The sequence below is a fragment of the Anas platyrhynchos genome, chromosome 1 (genome assembly GCF_047663525.1).
Source record: "Anas platyrhynchos isolate ZD024472 breed Pekin duck chromosome 1, IASCAAS_PekinDuck_T2T, whole genome shotgun sequence".
Lineage (NCBI taxonomy): Eukaryota > Metazoa > Chordata > Aves > Anseriformes > Anatidae > Anas > Anas platyrhynchos.
In genome coordinates, this window is record NC_092587.1 from 190,779,677 (window position 1) to 190,795,763 (window position 16,087).

The 16,087-nt window shown below is 36.9% G+C and overlaps 1 protein-coding gene across 2 annotated transcripts in view; it reads left to right on the forward strand.

The window, feature by feature from the left end:
• GUCY1A2 (guanylate cyclase 1 soluble subunit alpha 2) overlaps nucleotides 1–16,087 on the forward strand; it is a 172,683-nt gene that overhangs the window by 97,661 nt on the left and 58,935 nt on the right. For both annotated transcript variants that reach the window (XR_005264040.2, XM_038175780.2), the window contains exon 6: nucleotides 11,740–11,883. Coding sequence is in view for 1 of the 2 variants with exons in the window: in XM_038175780.2 (XP_038031708.1) it covers nucleotides 11,740–11,883 (144 nt within the window). In the remaining variant the exon portion in view is untranslated. The remainder of the gene's footprint in view (nucleotides 1–11,739; nucleotides 11,884–16,087) is intronic.

Here is a 16,087-nt window from a genome sequence, read left to right on the forward strand (position 1 = left end):
ATGTGTAGATAAAAGAATTCCTCCATATGCTGGATACTGTAAGATTTAGGCTTAAAACTGCTAAGTAGGTGCTAGAGAAAGAAGTTTGAATAAAACTCTTCTGGTAATATGCTCATGAACTTGCCGGCATGTGGCATCATTAAACTCACTAAAAATAAAATGCCCTCAGGCCTGGTAAGAGCAATTGATTCATAATTAGACTCTTGGGAAAGGAGCTGGGATTTGTAGTAAGATACTTCTTTTAAAAATGAGCTTTACCAGATGAACTGAACTTCATAGAGAGGCACTTGGAATCCACTTCTGCTGACTTGGGAGGGGTTTTCCATACACTGAACTATTCCCAAAAGCAAAATTCAACATCACAAAAGCATTGCAGAGTTACCTTGAAACTGAGGAATAAGTTTTCATTGCTTAGGAGTTAATTTTGAAAAATTGAAAGGCACAAGCTAAGAGAGCCAAACACTAAGAAACTTAAGAAGATGATTCCTGAATGCTATTTTGAAAACTTGCAGCTCTTAAAGAATAGGATTTTTCTTAAAGTATCCCAAAGATTTGAGGAAATCTATAAATTATACTGTATCCAACATGTAAAATTCATTTCTGGAAAAACAAACAAACATACAACAACAACAACAACAACAAAAAAAAAAAAACCAGCTCAAAGTACTTTAAGCTAACAGATGTTTTCAAGCTTCACAATGTCATACAATTGAACTGCATTTAAAAGCTTTTCTGTGCGGTGGAAGATCATATAGAAAACTTGAAAATGCAAACAGGCCTAAGCTTTGGTTTCTATTCACACATCAAGAAAACACATGCATTTTGGTTAATTTGGAAAAGGTCAGTATTCTATCATTGTTATATAGACAGATAATCCCTTCAGGGATTTAGGGACACGCATGAGATTCCCCTGAGCTTCCTCTTCTCCAGGCTGAGCAGCCCCAGCTCTCTCAGCCTATTCCTCACAGTAGAGATGCTCCAGTGCCTTCATTGTCCTGGTAGTTCTGTGTTGGGGTCTCTCCAGTATGCCCAGGTCCCTCTGGTACTGGGGAGCCCAGAAGTGAACACAATACTTCAGGTATGGGATCCTGTGGGATCCTCCAGGTCAAGCATACTTAGACCATGCTCAGTAGCAGCCTTTCTGAAATGCATTCCAAAGAGCACACACACGGCCTCTCCATGAAATAACCCATCCAGTTTCTCTCCAGTCTCCAATGTCAGCTTAATATTTATTTTCATGAGATTTGTATTTTATATTGAATTGTTCTTATCTTTTTACCATAGACAGCCCAAAATATTTTACCTCTTTCCTCCTCCCTTGACTGATTTAATACCATCCTTGACCTGCATGCCAAACTATGCATGCTAAAATACAGGATTTTTTTATTTTACTTTTTTAATTTTATTTTTTAGCTAAACAGGATTTTGCTATTGCTGCTGACAGACAGTATCTTAGCACTAGCAGCCAACACACTTGTGCAATCTCTTTACTGTTACAGAGTACTTTCTGGGGGCAGGAACATGCACTCTGTAGTGCACTTTGAAAGGCACATGGTGCATGAGAAGATAACAGCTCACCCAGGGTCTTCCAAGAGTTTCACAAACTAAGTCATCCAAGCCTTTGGTGATCCTGACCCACATAAATCTGTTTTTCAGCTGTTTCTCAGGGAAAAAAAAATGATGATAACATGGGAGCATTTTTTTTATATTAATCTGCAGACTGGGCATGGAAGCGATTAAATGAACACATGAATTTTTGGGTCCTGTTGTATTAAATGGGTAAAAAAATGATGTTTCTAGACTTCAAGATGGAATGAATCACACCATGGAAGTTCATTTTTCTCATCATTGACAACAGAAGGATTATGATTGAATAGTTAAAATTAGAGGCTTGAGTTTAATGTGACCAAAGCAGGGTAGTATGAGTCCCATGCTAAATGACAATATTGTAAGTTAATTACTGAATTACAGAGACGTATTTGGGATAAAGGTATGGGTAGAAAGACATTGAGAGAAGTCAATGACATAGAATATGAACATTAAATAAATTGCTGTCTGTGGTGAGTGCTGAGACTGCTGCCTTAATATAAAACTGGAATGGAGAAGATCTCCCTTTTCTTCAGTCTTTGTCCTATATCAGTTAAAAAGGTATTCCATTTGCAACAGAACTAGAAGTCATGGACAGGAATAATGAAATTCAAATGAAAAGTGTGGAACGCCACATTGCCATATACCATAGCCTTTCCCTAAGTTTCCAGATCTACAACTAAGGGCAGAAAACAGATGAAAGAAAAGCCCACTGGGAGATCCTAATGACTTCAAAGTTTTTTTATAGAGTCAAATACAAGAATTTCTTCTTAAGGATGAATTTTGCAGTATGCCTTTAAATGGAATACATTTCAGCTTTCATAAAAGAAATATGTCGTTTCGAGGTACTGTGTAATTTAGTCTTGCAGTTGGAATGAAATATAGGTAAAGAGGATAATGAAAAATTTGGGAAGGCATAGGTCTGTACTGCAGTACCTCAGACCACTTTCCAGATTCCTACTCCAGGTGCATTACCATCCTGAATCCTGGTCCCATGGGATGGCAATTGAGAAACAACCCCTCCTTAGATGTTTGTACCTTCCCACAGAAATGCAAACTAGGTGTGCAGGAAGTAGAGATGTGTTCCAGTAATCACAGGTTGAGGAGTATGCATGGAATTTAACTCCGATGAAGAGACAGCCAGGGAAGTACCTTGACAGTGCTCATTGAGAAATTATTTCCAGGTCTTCAGAACAAATTAAAAAGCTTAAAGTTACAGATTTTTTTGTTTGTTTGTTTTGTTAGTGTAATCATAGGAATCAGTGAAACTTCATATTCTCCAATATGAATAGTTCTGAGCCTAGATTTGAGTGGAAAGGAGCATGACACATGGAGCATATGCAGGTTTTCCATTTGTTCATCTATCTTTCTAGAGATAGAATGATAGAATTTTTCACTTGCTTATCTGTATTTCTAGGGATCAGCTTTACTGAAGAACTGGTTTCCCAGAATTTTCCCTGTCCTACTTCTAAAATTCACCTGCTTCTACGACCTTGTTCAGTCTGCCCTTCTGCCTCTTCCCATGGTCTTGTTAGAGTTTTCTCTTACATGGTTCTGGGAAGTCTTTAAAAGACGTTTAGATGTAGAGCTTAGGGATATTGTTTAGTGGGGACTGTTAGTGTTAGGTCAGAGGTTGGACTTGATGATCTTGAGGTCTCTTCCAACCTAGAAATTCTGTGTGTGTGAGACAGAGAAGGTGAAACTATTCTATTTACAACAAAGAACTAATTATCTAGACTGTTCTCACAGTCAGCAGAGGGAAGTATGATTTTATACGGTAAGCGTGAATCTTTTTTAGTGTGAGAGTCATCTTTTCCTGAAGGAGATGCTTAGCACAGGTCAGATGACTGCTAGAATCCCCAGTTCTGTCAATGGGTTACAAGCTAAACAGAGAGAGAATACTGTCTTTACATTAAAGATGTCTCAGGTTAGGTGAGCCAAATCTCACCCACTTAGTCTTCACCTTATCAACTTATCTGCAGCCTATGTGCTTGAAATGTTGCTTCTTCCCTGTTACTGTCATCTCCTTTTCATGTGATTTATTGTTATGTTTTTTTTAATCATGTTATCTTCCCTAATTTAGTGTCATATAATGCACAGATTGTATTTTGATTGAATAAAATGAAGTTTCACTGCATTTTAATTTCTCTCATGCAATCATCATCAACCCAAATTTATGTTTTTCCAAATTTCATTGCTTTATGTTATATTGACACGTATATTGACACTGGAGTAACTCCCTTCACCACCGAGCATTGCTCTGTCTCTCAGTAGCGTCCCTTAGAATACTTGACAGATTAGTTTAAAGTTTGACTTTCCATGACTTTTACAAATGGAAATGATGATCTTTGTGCAAAGAGGTAAGTATTGCATACTCCTGTTGAAACAATCAGTAACGTCTGGGATTGACTGTAAGAGGCAATGGAGTATTCAAGGGTCCTTAATGTTAATGCTGATTCTGTTCATTTTTAGCTAAGAAGAGAAATATAAAAGGTATTTCATCAACCAAGGAAACTGAGGTGGTAATTTCACTGACAATCATTACAGAAAGATATAGAAAGGCTGACATTCTGTTAGATGCTAATATACTAGTTGATCACCAGGGAAACCAGTGTGTTACAGCTCCAAACAATGCAACTCTGTGGCTCAGCTGAGCAGTAAAGTTATCTGTAATAAAATATGCAGATTTCTTTTTTCTTTTCTTTTCTTTTCTTTTCTTTTCTTTTCTTTTCTTTTCTTTTCTTTTCTTTTCTTTTCTTTTCTTTTCTTTTCTTTTCTTTTCTTTTCTTTTCTTGTCTTGTCTTGTCTTGTCTTGTCTTGTCTTGTCTTGTCTTGTCTTGTCTTGTCTTGTCTTTTCTTTTCTTGTCTTTTCTTTTCTTTTCTTGTCTTGTCTTGTCTTGTCTTGTCTTTTCTTCTCTTTTCTTTTCTTTTCTTTTCTTTTCTCCTCTCCTCTCCTCTCCTCTCCTCTCCTCTCCTCTCCTCTCCTCTCCTCTCCTCTCCTCTCCTCTCCTCTCCTCTCCTCTCCTCTCCTCTCCTCTCCTCTCCTCTCCTCTCCTCTCCTCTCCTCTCCTCTCCTCTCCTCTCCTCTCCTCTCCTCTCCTCTCCTCTCCTCTCCTCTCCTCTCCTCTCCTCTCCTCTCCTCTCCTCTCCTCTCCTCTCCTCTCCTCTCCTCTCCTCTCCTCTCCTCTCCTCTCCTCTCCTCTCCTCTCCTCATCATGGGAAGTTATAAATCACAAACAAACAAAGAAACAAACAAAAAACACCACCACCTCCAACAAACAAATGAAAACAACAACAAACAGATTTAATTATTGCCAATGGGAGAAAAATAATATATAAATATTTTCCATTACTTTAAGGTTTCTTTGGGCAATTTAAACATACATCATGAAAAGTAATTTATATAGCGATTTTTCTTCCTCAAATTAGTAACACAGGGAAAAATCAGTAGCTACACTATAACCTCAATTATCTAATTGTCAGGGGAACACTATAATGGTCCATCTTTGACAGTAGTGAATGTGGAAACTTGAAGAAATACAAGAAGCCATAATAGCTACTTATGAAATATGTCAGACTTCTTAGCCTTTAATTTTGAAATTTATGCCATGAAATACAAGGTTATGTTCTTTATGGAGGCACCTAGATCAGTGTGTCTGTGTACGGGGACAGAGAGAAAACTTGAAGAGGCAACGGGTGAAATGAGAGCCAAGTTTTTTAAGATGAAGAATAACACTTGTGTGGGGAAAAAATTACACACAAGCAGAGTTGGTTTTCTCAGTGAGAAGAGTCAAGGGATAAAAGGAAAGAACATTAAATTACAATTATCTAAGTCATTATGCCTTTCCCTGCTGCTTATTTCTGTATTTTCATTTCTCAAGCTCTTTAAGAGGAAACTGATATCATTGCAACTGCTGTTCATTATTATTTCAATCTTATAAAATGAAACTTTATAGAATATCTTTCAGTAATAGGAGACGTTCTAGCTATTGGCAGACTGCTCATAAGTGATAAGAAACAGTTTAGTAATAAGCTTTCCTTCAGCTAAATATAGCATATACACTTTAAGTGCTGTGGCTGTAAACAGGGTGTGCAGTGTAGAGAAACTGTTTAATATTCCAAGTTTACTGCCAGCTTAAAATTATAAAATACATACTTACTTAAGCAGAAATAAATATTTCTGGTGATAAAAATAACAGAAACACATGAGATCATAAGCAGGATTTGATGCGTTTAGAAACATAACTGAATTTGAAAAAGTATCTCTTATTCTATAGAGGGAGGATAAGAAATCAAAGACCTGGAAAAGGCTGAAGAACACCTATGTCTAGTTACTGTATTAGGACTTGGCATATTCTATAATACCTTGTTAAATGTGGCACAGGGTCTAAGATAAGAGAAAAAAAAAAAGAAGCTGCTCAAGGACCTCTTACACCAGTCTTTTTTTGTCATTCTGTCATTCCCAGTAAAAAGTAAGAGTAAGTAGGTGGAAGAAAATGGGCATGCCCTTGTCCCCATTTCTTGGTGGCCATTTTCTGTGATTTTTTTCATGAGTTACAGTGTTTTGACCTGAGTGGATTAGCTCTGCTCAAATAAGTACAAGAATCAAATGAATGTAAAAATGAAACTTAGATTGCCTTTTTGTATCATCTGGTGAGGTATAGACAGTGTCACCTACCAGAACCAATCAATTTGCTGTAAATAGGCCTTGAGTATTAAAGTCTATAGGTGTAATACAGTAATATAAACGAAAGGTACTGAAGTATGAATGTTCCTTGAATTAATTTGGCTTGATAAGGGCTCCCTTAGCAGTCAGTTTTGTCTCAAACAGCCAGCCAGCATTAACTAAAATCAGTAGTGCGACTTACATTGAGGGCTTTTATTTCTGGATGACAATTTGAGGTAAAGACGATACTTCAACTGTGTTTACCTCTAAAGTGAAGTCAAGATGACTTTTTGTTTCCCATTTATTTATTTATTTGGAAAAAGAGACTGTAACAGTCTGTAGAGACACTGGCATGGATTATTTTAGGGTGATTACTTTTGTTGTAGATATTTACTATGGAGTGATATAATACACACTTGTATAAAACACACTTGTGAGTATGTAGGAGATAGGAACAATAGTACACCAGTACCCTTCAGAGGAAGATAAAGGATCTGCAAGGGACAAGTCACTAAAGGTAGATGTTCTTCATGAAATAAAACAGCAATTTTTGAACTTTTATTCCCATTCTTTTGTGCATAGTTAATCTTCTTTTAATTGTGTAATGCATAAAAAAGGAACACCTGCCCCAAACACACACGTTACTTTCAGCTCTTTAATAAAAACAAGGTGATGAGCACTCCATTGTAACAGTTATAATCCAAATTATCTGTTAAGCTTTTACAGTAAACCTGTTGAGAGAGACAGGCCTACAACTAAAGCCACTTCTCCCTCCACCTGCTTCTTTCAATGCATTAAATTTTTGTGATTGCTGTAGGAATTTGCAATCAGAATTGGCACAAGAGTGACCACCAAGATTGCATTTTTGATGCTTATTTCCTAGCTGTGCTTTGAAAAAGGTGCTAGTAAGATTACTTTGAGTGTTGTGATTCCTCAGTATTTTAGATGAAAATATTACACTTGCCATTACAGGTTTTGCTTTCAAAATGATCTTTTGCCCCACTCCCACTGTGTGTATAAGACTGTGAAATTATGTGTGACACTTCAGAGCCTTCATTGCTTTGAGAAGTTCATATATGTAATTCCTGGTGCACCTTCATTTATTCATGAGGAAAAGTACCACACTTTCCCTTCTGAACTGTCACTGAATCAACACCCTGACTTTATACCAGGGGGACATCATTTAGCTACAACCTCCAGTTTTTCAGTTAATGTAACAGAAGGTTTAGCTCCTGGTAGTTAGAAAAGACCCACTGGAGTTGCCCCAGGGACAGTCTATTAACCTCTGTTCTCTGCTAACATTATTGGAGAAATGATATTCTGCCTGCTGGGCTCCTAGGTTCATCTGCAAATCATATTCCATCTAAAATCCATATGAATTAAGGATAAGTAAGTGACTGTAAGATAATTACTGTAGAGCTCAATCTCTATAAAATGTACTGCTCATATCTGTAACCTGCAAACTATATCTGCAGTGAGTCTTACGCATTGTCACTATACAGTGTTCAGCAGCCTGAGCATATCTATCAAGAAACAGTTTCTTAACTGCAGAGTGCACACAACTACTTCAATTACTTATGAATCTTAATCTTTGATGTGTTGTGGGGCCTGACAAAAAATCCTTTGGACATTTTCAATGATTTGGCAAGGAGTTACAGCAGGCTTGAGAGAAGACCTTTGTATAGCAGTGTAAGTAGCTGCAATGATTACTGGCTTCTTTCATTGTTAATTAAATATAAAAATTATATCCTGTATTTTTTATAGATTGGTCTAATTTTGACATCTATTTTCAACTTCACTTCTCTTCTATGTTATAATATATATTATTTCCTAATTATGAAAAATCCAGTGAGGCTGACAGAAGTGAGTGTAAATTAGTCACAAAGGATGAAAAATGATTAATGGTAGGCCAAGCTGTCAATGAATGCCTAGAAATATTAAGACTTTTAAGAAAAAAATCTTTAAATGGAACTAAAATATACTAAATCTTAATAAAGTAAAGCTGTCAACCATATGCAAAAAATGGCTGAAATATTCAACAGAGGACATTTTGTTTTTTAAAAGAAACAACTTATTGCATGGTTACAGTAGCAAAATACCTTTGCCTGTGTACCTGTCTAGAAGGATATGACAATCAAATATATTAATGCATTATAATATTCATATTACAAAGCCAAAATCTCAGAAGTTAGTTTAGCATCAGGTAGAGATTTCCTTTGAAGTTTTATTACTGTGCTTAGTTTGATTAGCATGATATTGGACTGAGAGCAGTCCTGAGAAGAAGGACCTGGGGGTGCTGGTTGATAAGCTTGACACGAGCCAGCAATGTGTGTTTGCAGCCCAGAAAGCCAACCGTATCCGGGGCTGCATCAAAAGCAGCAAGGCCAGCAGGGCAAGAGAGGGGATTGTCCCCCTCTGCTCTGCACTTGTGAGACCCCACCTGGAGCCCTGCGTTCAGCTCTGGGGCCCCCAGCACAAGAAGGACATGGACCTGTTAGAGCGAGTCTGGAGGAGGGCCACGAGGATGACCAGAGGGCTGGAGCACCTCTCCTATGAAGACAGGCTGAGGGAGCTGGGGTTGTTCAGCCTAGAGAAGAGGAGGCTCTGGGGGTCTTACAGTGGCCTTCCAGTACCTAAAGGGAGCCTACAGGAAAGCTGGAGAGGGACTCTTTGTAAGGGGGTGGTGTGATAGGACAAATGGGAGTGGTTTTAAACTAAAAGAGGATAGATTTAGATTAGATATAAAGAGGAAATTCTTCACTCAGAACGTGGTGGGGTCCTGGCACAGGTTGCCCAGAGAAGCTGTGGATGTCCCATCCCTGGAGGTGTTCAAGGTCAGGTTGGATGGAACGTTGGGAAACCTGGTCTTGGGAAGGTCCCTTCCAAATCAAACTATTCTATGATTCTACAGTCATCTTGAAGAACATTAAGTAGAGCTGAAGGCTGCTATTTTTAGCTGCATTGAGTAGTACCTTCCGTTTCTTCTAATGCTATTGACATTTACTCTAATTAGGGAATTATAAGAAGTCATGGAGCTTTTTGAGAAATAATTGTGAAAAAAAAATAAACACTGAGAAATGGAAAATTTGCTTAACCTGATTTTGAAAGAGGACTGAACAAAGATTAAAATTTGGATAAGATTTAGCATGGAAATTCCAGTTTAAATGCTTAGTCAGAGAAAATCTTAGTAGAGACTGAAACCAGTTACAGAATGGTAAAACATTGGACCACCTTATCAGTAATCATCACATTTGGCCTTAACTAGCAGGTCAGTCTCAGCTGTCCTAATCATTCCCCTGGTACTCCAGTATTTTTGTCAGAGGAGTATCATAGGGACATATACTTTAAAGGGTATCCTTCAGTGGTACTATTATAATTTATATTTTCAGAGTAAAGTTAAAATGAGGCAGCTGGATTCTCTTTTTCCTGGTAGTACTCTGATATATATGATGCAATTCTGATGATACTACTCATTCTGTGACTGCAATTTGGCTGTTAAATTGGCTTACATGTTATGGAAATTTCTGAAGGGGAAGATGCTAACAAAATAAGTAGGTCTGCCTGAATATTGCAGGAACAGTATGTGGTCTCAGATCTATATTTACTTAAAGTGGTGTAATGCAACAAACTTTAGTGGAAAGGTCATTCTGAAATTAAGTCATTCAACAAAGAGTAAAATTTGTATTTCATTTTTTGTATCTGTCATCCTAGATTCAGCTCTCTGTGAGAGAGCTGAATACATTAATTTCTGTTCAAACTGGTTATGCTCATCCACAATTTTAAGGTTGACAACATCCATCTATTTGGATTTCTGTTGATTCTTTCTTCTGTGGTTGAAAAATTTTTACCATCCATTTCTTATCCATCCAGAGTGTGTTTTTTATCTTGATACTTTTTTTCTTATTGTGATCATGTGCTTTATTCTCCAGTTTGTACATTTTTCACCCACTCATTGTATTGTGCTTACCCATCCATACATCTTTGAAAAGATGACCTAAACTGCAGGGATTTGTCAGTCTCTGCTTCTCATGGACAGAGATCCTGACATATAGACTGGGTAAGATGGGCAGACAGACAGGGGTATTGATTGCTCCCACATGTTTTTCTACATGCAAGTACTATTAGGAGCTTCTAAAAGTGAAGATGGCTAGCAGATGCCTCAGCTCTCGGGTCATGAGGAATCCTGAGCTTCTGCTGTAAATCCTCCTGTATGATCACCAGGAAAGACTAAGGAATCAAACTTGGCAATGGGCTTGTAACGGTTTCTGACTTGCTCATACTGCTGTTCTAGATTCCTGCTCTGGACACATTTACATATAAATGCTTACATTTCAAGATATTACCTTTAATTCTATTTCTCAACACTGGAAATTAATCTGCAAAGGTCCAGGTCTACTACTATTAGTAGAGTCCCCGCAGAAAGAAGAATCATCTGTATTTATTTGTTGAGTATCTCCTTGCTTAATGCATGCTTCTTTCTCACCCTAATCTTCGCTAAAACCTTTTCTGTCATTCCTGTAGTGTTGTGGGCAGGGTGAAAGCCAGGTTAGTTATGTAGCAAAAAACAAACTAAACCTTCAGGGCCGAGTCTGCCTGGGCATGTGCTCACAGACTTTGTGTGGAGCATGATGCAAACTACAAAACACAATGCTGTCAGTAAAGCTGCGGAACTCAAGGGCATCAATGTTTCTCAAGCTTCCTTCATCCAAAGCCAGAGGGCTTCTGTAATTTCCTTTGTTCCTTTTTCCTCCTGAGGGACAGCTTTTTTTAAAGAAAATCAAGGATGAGAGATAGGTAAGGCCTGTCTGAAGAGACCAGAGGGAACAGTCTGCTGAACTTGATGCCTGAAGGTAGGGAATTCACAGTTAGGTTGCCCGCAAAGTAGAGAGAGGCAGCATTTCTTATTTGAAAATAACAGAGGCAGATGCAGTCAGAAGTCTGTAGCAATAACATCTATTTTTAAATTCTCCCCTACACCAGAAAGAGCTCCCTCCTAATGAGAAGTCATAGACTGTCGACTGTTTTTTATGGTGACATTTTGCTTCTCCTAATTCTCTTCCTAATGTACTTTTCTAGCAGAGCAAATAATAATTATGAATTATAATCATGTGGTACTATTCTTACCAAACAACAAACTCAACCAGAATAGTGCCAACCAAAGCTGCAAGCAATTTCTCATTTAGGAAAATAGAGTTTTCTGCATTACTGCTACGGGAAAATGTCATATTTCAGCTGATGGCATACATTGTTCTAGACGTAATGATCCTCTTTGTTTATAATGTTGATGAACCACTATGCAACTGCTTGTCAGGTTTTGACTGCACCTGTTTGCAAACTCAGGTAATTATGCTCCGTTGTCTAATTGCTTATTTTATGGATGTTTTGCTCACATGTTTTTAAGCAATACTGTTTGATTGCAGATAACTAATGGTAGCGATCTCTTCTCATTATCACACTTTAACATTTGATTTGTCTGATTGCTGCAGGTGGAAACAATAGGTGATGCGTACTGCGTTGCGGCAGGGCTCCATAAGAAAAGCCTTAGTCATGCTAAAGCCATTGCCCTGATGGCACTGAAGATGATGGAGCTTTCAGAAGAGGTCCTCACTCCAGATGGGAGTCCTATTAAGGTAACCCCTTTGTTCTTTATTCTCAGCTAGTCAGTGGTAAATTGGCCTGATTAATTCCACTGTTTTCTGTTGGTAGAAATCTACTGCCAGGAGAATTTGAAATTGCATTAAGATTTAACAGTCTTTCTTATGATCATATAAAGTGGATGGTGTCCATCAACAATCACAGCTACTTTAGTAAACACAGCAGATGACACAAAATCAGCAGAGACCTAAAATGTACATTATGCACATTTTGGTAAATGTAGGGATTTACTTTGGACTAGATGTCACTTTGTCATATGCTTATTTGTAGCATTATACACAAATAGGTGCACTCCTGGAGCCTTTCTTCTGGTTCAGTTTAGTGTGAGAAGATAGTTCACATGTTTCAGGAATGTCCCATGCTACAAGCCAAAACGTGATGACATTTTGAAATACATTTCAGAAGTAGGCTCCTGATCTGAACTTTAGCACTGTTGTGGAGGCACTCAGTTCTGCATCTCTGAGGGGCACATGTCTCTTTTATAAATAGTTGATCTGAATAAAAGAGTGTGTAGACTGCTTGCTCTTTCTTGGTGATAATGTACTTCCTTCCCATACAACTCAAGTTCTTCATACTAGTTGATATTGGAGGTAGCAGGAGGTGGAAAAACATGTCCATTTTGTATTATTTTAAAGTTCCACTCTGCTGTTCTGCTGCTTTTGATCTTGCACTGACCTTGTAGTTGCTAGCATTTGGAATGATTAATAATGAAGTGAAAGATAGAAATTCAGCAGGGAAAAAAATCCATGCATTTCTTTTACAAGGTTTGGATTACATGTTGTCTTTATTATGTGTACTCACTCCTGTTTCTGGTTAAATTGTTCTTCCCTTAACACAAACTTTTTGTTTTCAGAGGAAATGGAGGGATTATTTAGAACAATAATTCAACACTGTCTAAAGCCTATAACAAAAGCCACATGTAGCTGGATAAGAAGGCTGGACAGAGTTCCCATGGGATAATTTATATCATTGTTGAGTTGCACTTTGCAAACTGCAATTTCTTTTATCTATTAAAAATGAGGGTTGCAACCATGGATTTTTTTTTTTTTTTCTCCAAGAATTCAAAGACATTTTGAGGTTTTAAAACTTGACAGAAAATAAATAAAACTCAAATATTCAGTGCTGCTGAGATGCTTCTTGACCAATGAGAATATTACTAAGTTCCAACCTTTCTCTATTAGTTAAATCAAATCTTGAACTATATTACTTGAACTCTTTTTATGTGTCAAGAGTTCAATCAAGAGAGCTTTAATCTAAATGAATTGTTATGCTCTGAAAGGAGAAAGGAGAGTGTGGACATGACTCAGCTAAGCTAGAAATTCTATGAAATATAGCAACACAATACTAAAATGAAAATATATTAAGTTCTGGATTAAATATTTCCATTTTTTAGTATTGATGGTTTGGTTGATATTTATTTATTTATTTATTTATTTTTAATTCCAGAAGAAAATATTTATTTGATTACTGCAAAATGTCCACATATCCAAAAACATAACTTTTTGTAAAAATGCCTTGGACTATGGATGTGGAACAAAAATTCTGGAAAAGTTTACATGGGCATTTATCAAACACAGAACACGCATTAAAAGACAAATATTTTCTAAAGACTGAAGAAGAGATAACATTTTAAGTTTTGATGTAGGTAATCATTTACCAATTCATGAAATTGGTATTCATTTACTCCAATCAAAATAGATTTTCTAGATTGATGATTTCTCCATTTTTCCAATGAGTATAACCGATTAATACATTCTATCTAAACTGTCATACACTGCCTTCCAGATCCTCTCCAACTTATTACTTTCTTACAAATGATTCCTGCAATCATAGGGAAATTTTTAAGGTGTATATTTTACTCTTAGACTCACAGTTTGTGGCTGTTTTCATTTCTACTGTCATTTTTCTTTTGGAAAATTATTTGTGGTTTCAGTGACTGCATAAGAAAACCTATAAAAGAAAGAATACGAAGACAATGCATAGCAAATATGCATGCATAAAAAAGAAAGTGCTAAGAATAACTGCATATGTTCAAAAGTCCTAATGAACTTCCTTTTGAATTCAGAACTATCAGTTCATCAAAACTTATGCTGAAAGTAGAGGTACTGAGAAGGTCCTCAGTGGGCGTTAGTTATCCTGTTTTCAGTTTTAAGTGTGAGTGATTTCAAAGCTGCAGGGCTGGTGATACCAGCTAATCACATCTCCAGGGTGACAAAAGCTTAGGAAATTATTGTTGCCTTTGTGGTGAGCCTGCTAATTCATGTTTAAAAAAATGTATCATTTAGAAAGGCTTCTTGATTAGATTTTAAATATATAAGGGTTAGGATTCCTCTCACCTGGATTTCTACTCCATAAAAACTATAGAAATAAGGACTTTTGGAGAAGTCTACTCTAATTTGTCCTACTTTAGGTATCTGCTCTTGTATGAGATGAATCACACCCTAAAACTGTGTATTTTCTCAGTTGTCTGTAAGGGAAGTCTGTAGACCTAGCCTAAATGTGGCTGTCTACACTGAAAGCTTCTACACTCTGTCAGATGAATCCTCCTACAAATGGCAAATAATGCATAGTTTTCTTGCTGATTATGTCAATGATCGTCACAGTTAAGTGTATGCACTACTTCTAAATTGAATTGGCATGACTAACTTCCAGCCAATGCTGAGTTGTATAGAGCAGCCCCTGTATTCATTAGTTTTTCACAAAACTGTGAAGGTGTCCATTGTGCCACAGACTCCTCTTAACAAATACACCATGTGCATAATCCACCTGAAGTTTAAGGAACCCCTAAGTGTGTGTAAATGTTATGATAGACTCAGCTCAGGACCGTTAATAGGAAAATTATTGCTTCACAGACTTTACAATTAGGCCTCACCATTAAAATAGTTAATATATTAACTATTATATAACAGTAGATGTGAAGTACACTCCGTGAGCTATAAAATGGTCTCACTTCTAAACAGTGAACTAGAATGTATTGTAATGTGGTTACTTTGAACTGGTCCTATTGATATAGATGTCAAAACAAGTGCAGTGTTTTGACTATATTTTGACCTTAATTCATATCTGCGACTCATGTTACTGAGATCAATTTACATTCCTTGAGTCTTTGCCAAGTGTTCCAAATATAGCATACTGATGCAGTTTTTTTTTTTTTAATTGAAAAGCCTGTTTCAGTGTTTAGATATTTGAAAACTTGAAATCAGAGGGCACTTTTCCTCATGCTGAACTCTCTTTTTGATATTTTTGACAGTTTTCATGAACAACTGTGGCCTTCATTCTTCAGGGTGGTTTAACTAGCTGTTTTGAAAATAAAACAAAACAAAACAAAAAAACAACAATTACTTCACCAACTCTGAGACAAATTTTCAAAACATAATTCCTAAAAATAAGGGACCTTCTGATCTCAGGAGTAAGTAACAGTCTTCTCAAGTTCTTCCCCCCCACAAAACTGGCTGATAAACCTGGACTGAATAGGAGGAAGTTTTTCTCAGCCATTTTATATAATATGTGACACCACAGTAACTTGAAATTTGATTTCTGTTAATAGGCAGACTATTATAGAACAGTTATTCTGTTCTGACTGCATCTTCTAATAAGAAGTAAACACGCTAGTCTTGGTGTTTGCACTGGATTTCTTTTCCAGAGGCATACCTCTTGTTTAAGTTCTCTGAGTTCAGCAATGGAAAATGAGTTCAGAAGTTATCCCTCAGCTTGTTGGGGGTGTGACTGATCATGATGCACATTTAAGATGGCCAATTTCTTACACAGGCAATGTTTTTGTTTTTGTTTTTTTTTTAAGGCAGACTCGAGTTAGGAATCTCTTCGGGTTGTCCTGCTTGCAAAGATTTCAGCTCTAGGGAAGCCTAACAGCAATTACGAAATGTAGTGCTTTTTATTTGATGATTACTCGATTAGATACATCTGGCTTTATGATTATGCTTTACAGAATATATATATTTTCTAAATTACTTTGATGAATATATTTCATTGTCATCTCGGGACTGAATTTGCCATAATGTAAATGTTTACTTTTTGTATGGCTTGAAATGATCATCCCCTGTGATAACAGCTTTATTGACATCTTATTGAATGACAATTACACATCCCCAGAAAGGGACTTGGGAAGTTAGGGAGAAAAAGTAAATGAATGAATTTACAATACTATAACACATAAGTGAG